We start from the raw sequence: 5,615 nt of genomic DNA on the forward strand, positions 1-5,615 counted from the left end.
CATGGTGGCTCACACTCGTAATACCAGCACTTTGGGAGGCTGAGGTGGGCAGATCACTTGAGCTCAGGAGTTCGAGACCAGCCTGGACACTATGGCGAAACCCCATCTCTATAAAAAACACAAAAATTATCCAGGTGTCGGGGTGTGCACCTGTAGTCCTAGCTACTAGAGAGGCTGAGGTGGAAGGATCGCGTGAGCCTGGAAGGTGGAGGTTACAGTGAACTGAGATGGCACCACTACACTCCAGCCTGGGTAACAGAGTGAGACCCTGTCTCAATAAATAAATAAATAGGCCGGGAGCGGTGGCTCAAGCCTGTAATCCCAGCACTTTGGGAGGCCGAGACGGGCGGATCACGAGGTCAGGAGATTGAGACCATCCTGGCTAACACGGTGAAACCCTGTCTCTACTAAAAAATACAAAAAACTAGCCAGGCGAGGTGGCGGGCGCCTGTAGTCCCAGCTACTCGGGAGGTTGAGGCAGGAGAATGGCGTAAACTCAGGAGGCGGAGCTTGCAGTGAGCTGAGATCTGGCCACTGCACTCCAGCCTGGGCGACAGAGCGAGACTCCGTCTCAAAAAAAAATAAAATAAAAATAAAAAAATAAATAAAATGTTAAAAAGCAAACTACAATATAGTATATGCAATGTGGTATCATTTTTGTAAAACACAACTTAAACAGTACAGATATAGAGAAAAAAGAACCAAAGGACATAGGCTAAGCTATTACCTCTAGACATGGAATTACGATTACTTTTCCTTCTAGCTTTGTGTTTTCCAAACTGTCCTTCTTAATAGGAAAAATTAAAAAGTAATTAAGAGAATTGAGAGGAAATGTTTAATAGTAAGTTTAAATCCTCTGGTTTTAAAAATAACTTTAAAGAAAAGCAAAGGTATTCAATGCTTTAGAGCAAGAAAAAAATAAAATAATGAGTGGAATTTAGAGAATAGTAAGAAAGAGTTTATTTACATATATGGAATTATTTGATAACAAAAGTCACTACAAGCATTCCTCTTTCCAGAAACATCGTATCTCCAAGAAAATTATACTAGCGACCTCTTTAGGTTTCTTCCAATTGTGTGATTTTTTAAAATTTTGTTATTATTTATTTATCAATTATTATTATTTTTTGAGACAGAGTTTCACTCTTGTTGCCCAGGCTGGAGTGCAATGGCATGATCTTGGCTCGCTGCAACCTCTGCCTCCGGGGTTCAAGTGATTCTCCTGCCTCAGCTTCCCAAGTAGCTAGAATTACACGCATGTGCCACCATGCCTGGCTAATTTTGTATTTTTAGTAGAGACGGAGTGTCTCCATGTTGGTCAGGCTGGTCTCAAACTCCTGACCTCACGTGATCCGCCCACCTCGGCCTCCCAAAGTACTGGGATTACAAGTGTGTGCCACCATATGACTTTTTTTTTTTTTTAAGAGTAATGGCATACCTTTATATATATTAAGTATAACATCTGGCTATATTTTGGTACTTTTAAACTGATACCAGTTACATATTTCAATTAAAAAGTACCAGAATATAGCCAGATGTTATACTTAATTTGAAGATGAATATTATTCCCTGCCTAAATTTAGGATATGACAGAAACCTGGTAATTGGAAGAAGAAAAGACAATGTCAAAGAAGGCTCATTGTCTTAACACACTCTAATGTACAGTTATCGAAATTGTTAGCCACATCTTACACAAATTCCTGAGTCTACTCAACATTCTACTCTAATTACAGTAGTTTTAATCTCCATCTGATAGAAAAGGGAAAACATTTTCTAAAAGTCACCATAAAACTCTCTAAAGAAATTTTTAAAATTAATTTTGATACCAAAAAACTATGGGGATGACAAATTAATTTCATCCAACAATCTAGGGACAGTTTGTGCACAGACACATATGTGTGTGTGTCTATATCTGTGTATGTTAACTGAACAACCTTGCCCAAGATGAAGCACCTAAATAAGATAGTGCAAAACATTTACAGAGAAAAGGTTTCTGTCAAAAACTTGATCTTGGCCAGGCACCATGGCTTACATCTGTAATCCCAGCACTTGGGAGGCTGAGGTCAGAGAATGGCTTGAACCCAGGAGTTTGAGACCGGCCTTAGCAACATAGCAAAACCCTGTCTCTCTATCAAAAAGACAAAAATTAGCTGGGCATGCTGGCATGCTCCTGTAGTCCCAGCTACTAGGAAGGCTGAGGTGGGAGGATCACCTGGGCCCAGGAGTTCGAGGGTGTAGGGAGCTATGATGGTGCCACTGGACTCCAGACTGGGCAACAGAGTGACACCCTGTCTCAAAAATCAAAAATAAAAAAAAAATCTTGGTCTCATGATAGTGGTGGTGTGTAGTGGAATGGTGAAGTTGAGGAGAATCTCTTTTATCATTTGCATTATGAGCAGAGTTTTAAACTCTGAATCTGAAAAAAAAATCAATATCTTTTCCCATTTCAATTCAATGATAAATGTAAATTTCAGAATGTAGAAATAACTAACAGCCTTTCTAAGAAAATTCTTCAGCCAACACGGGTTTTTATGAAGTAAAGATAGGTTAGAATGAGAACATTGGAAACTTTCCACAACTTTTATTCATTAACTACAAAATAAAGTATTTTAAAATCATTACTTATTCAAAGTCCATAGAGTACCAAATTGTTTTGAAGAAAAATTCATAAAAAATCCCACATTGGAATGAATTGCTTCCTAGTTTCTTAAAGCAAACAACAAGAGAAACATACAAGTTTTTTCGTTTTTTTTTTTAACCTTGCTGAGGTGTCAACTCCACTGTTAACATAAACTCCTCTCAGAAATAGCCCAATCCAGGCTTGGTTATTAGACCAAACACGTTAGAACTCAGATTAGAAAATAATACCTAACAGTGTGTGTGGAATCTAAGCCCTAAGTTCCCATTTCTGAGACTCTTAATGATTATGTTTGAGGTTCTTTTTTAAAAAAAACTATGGTGTCTTTTATTTAAGAAAAATTTACATAGATTGATCTTTAAATTTTAAAAAACGATTCTGACAAATTACTTTTCATTCTCAACAGAAGATAATAGCCCTATTAAACAAAATAATAACAGGGCATGGATTAAATGGGTTCTAAAGGAACATAATATTGATGTATCTACATTTTTTCCAGCTCATTCACTGAAAGGATTAGCTGTAGCTATAAAATGTTGACAGAGAATTGTGTTCGCAGCCGCCGCCGCGCCGCCGTCGCTCTCTAACGCCAGCGCCGCCTTTCGCTCGCCGAGCTCCAGCCGAAGAAGAAGGGGGGTAAGTAAGGAGGTCTCTGTACCATGGCTCGTACAAAGCAGACTGCCCGCAAATCGACCGGTGGTAAAGCACCCAGGAAGCAACTGGCTACAAAAGCCGCTCGCAAGAGTGCGCCCTCTACTGGAGGGGTGAAGAAACCTCATGGCTACAGGCCTGGTACTGTGGCGCTTCGTGAAATTAGACGTTATCAGAAGTCCACTGAACTTCTGATTCGCAAACTTCCCTTCCAGCGTCTGGTGCGAGAAATTGCTCAGGACTTTAAAACAGATCTGCGCTTCCAGAGCGCAGCTATCGGTGCTTTGCAGGAGGCAAGTGAGGCCTATCTGGTTGGCCTTTTTGAAGACACCAACCTGTGTGCTATCCATGCCAAACGTGTAACAATTATGCCAAAAGACATCCAGCTAGCACGCCGCATACGTGGAGAACGTGCTTAAGAATCCACTATGATGGGAAACATTTCATTCTCAAAAAAAAAAAAAAAAATTCTCTTCTTCCTGTTATTGGTAGTTCTGAATGTTAGATATTTTTTTTCCATGGGGTCAAAAGGTACCTAAGTATATGATTGCGAGTGGAAAAATAGGGGACAGAAATCAGGTATTGGCAGTTTTTCCATTTTCATTTGTGTGTGAATTTTTAATATAAATGCAGAGGCGTAAAGCATTAATGCAAGTTAAAATGTTTCAGTGAACAAGTTTCAGCGGTTCAACTTTATACTAATTATAAATAAACCTGTTAAATTTTTCTGGACGATGCCAGCATTTGGATTTTTTTAAAACAAGTAAATTTCTTATTGACGGCAACTAAATGGTGTTTGTAGCATTTTTATCATACAGTAGATTCCATCCATTCACTATACTTTTCTAACTGAGTTGTCCTACATGCAAGTACATGTTTTTAATGTTGTCTGTCTTCTGTGCTGTTCCTGTAAGTTTGCTATTAAAATACATTAAACTATAAAAAAAAAAAAAATGTTGACAGAGGTTGGTTCCTAAGAACTGCCAGATGGTCAGAAGAAAATATTGTACAATAGTGTTACTGGAGCTCTTCAGGCAAAGACAGATATAATCTAGTTTTGAAAGCTGCCAGATATTATGAAGTGTTACTTTCCATTTATAAATAAACTATGAGTTACGGTCACAGTATTTGAGAAATAGAAAACAGAAATTTCTAACAAAGTTCTAAGGCTTCTCATACCTAGGCAATTCACACTAGGTTTAAATATTTTTCCCATTTCATCTTACATGTTAAAGCTAATTGTTTAGTAAATAATGATTAGGAACTTACATGTGTCAAGATCCACAGAAAATACAGGATTTTACTCTCTACCTTGCTAACAGATTTATAATTGGTCAAAGTTTTAAAGATATACAAAATAGGTGAGCCCTACACAGACAAAAATGCATATATTTTTCTTAGGTAATCACAGCTTTTTACCGACACGTGCAATTACTCAATCTAATCATTCAATTCCAGTTAGCAACTTGTAAATATAAGGTTTGCTACATGTATTGAACACCTGTGACAGCATATAGCCTTTTTGAACTTCACATTGTAAAATCCATGACTTTATTTATTCCTTCTTCTCATTTTCTTGTATCTCCTCACAACCACCTCCCCACCCACAGCCTTTAACAAGTAAGTTGCTAAGACAAGACCCAAAGGACTTCTGATTTTAAAGGTCCTAAGCTTGCTGCCAATCAGGTTCTTCTGAGCTAAGATTTCATTATAGTATATAAGTCTCTCCTTATATCATTATATTTCTACTTTGTGCTAACATTCTGAGTAGGTTTCATAGATTAAAAGTGCTGTATGATTAAGTCATACTTGTCAGGCTGTTCATTAGTGACTCATTGAAGAGGACAATGCTAATTCCAGCAGGAAGTAATGGAATGTAAAAAAAAAAAAAAAGCACAGTGTATATATCTTAATGTTGAATAAAGTCTTTCAACCAATTCCACGAGAAAACTGGAACTTCATTTTTTTCTCCCATATTCCTTCATAATCTACTTTTATAACTTGGTTTTTGTGACTAAAATCTAAATTTTCATTAAAAATTAACAGAAGGAAGACAGAGGTTCTTAGGATTCACAGAACGAATTCAGGGGGTTCGGGAACTTGCAAGGAAAAAATATTCTTATTTTTACTAAACTAACCAAATTTAGCATTTCTTTACGTTACAACTATAGGCTATGAACAGTAATATTTTCATCTAACATTATAGTTTTTGCCATTGTTTGTTTGGAAATGATATTTAGTAGCTCTTTCTTAATGAAAAATTATTGGCCGGGCACGGTGGCTCAAGCCTGTAATCCCAGCACTTTGGGAGGCCGAGATGGGCGGA

At 37.6% G+C, this 5,615-nt stretch overlaps 1 protein-coding gene across 1 annotated transcript; it reads left to right on the forward strand.

The window, feature by feature from the left end:
• The first annotated feature begins 3,164 nt into the window (after window positions 1–3,164).
• On the forward strand, window positions 3,165–4,234 carry LOC117062377 (histone H3.3A-like). Its single transcript, XM_033175839.1, has one exon. It carries the CDS (start codon window positions 3,298–3,300, stop codon window positions 3,706–3,708), a length of 411 nt encoding a protein of 136 aa, XP_033031730.1. The 5' UTR covers window positions 3,165–3,297; the 3' UTR covers window positions 3,709–4,234.
• The last annotated feature ends 1,381 nt before the right edge of the window (window positions 4,235–5,615 follow it).

The sequence above is a fragment of the Trachypithecus francoisi genome, unplaced genomic scaffold, assembly GCF_009764315.1.
Source record: "Trachypithecus francoisi isolate TF-2019V2 unplaced genomic scaffold, Tfra_2.0 Lachesis_group17, whole genome shotgun sequence".
NCBI classification, from domain to species: domain Eukaryota; kingdom Metazoa; phylum Chordata; class Mammalia; order Primates; family Cercopithecidae; genus Trachypithecus; species Trachypithecus francoisi.

What these genes read in the sequence shown, in the direction of transcription:
- LOC117062377 (XM_033175839.1), top strand. Translation starts at nt 3,298, where the DNA reads ATGGCTCGTACAAAGCAGACTGCCCGCAAATCGACCGGTGGTAAAGCA.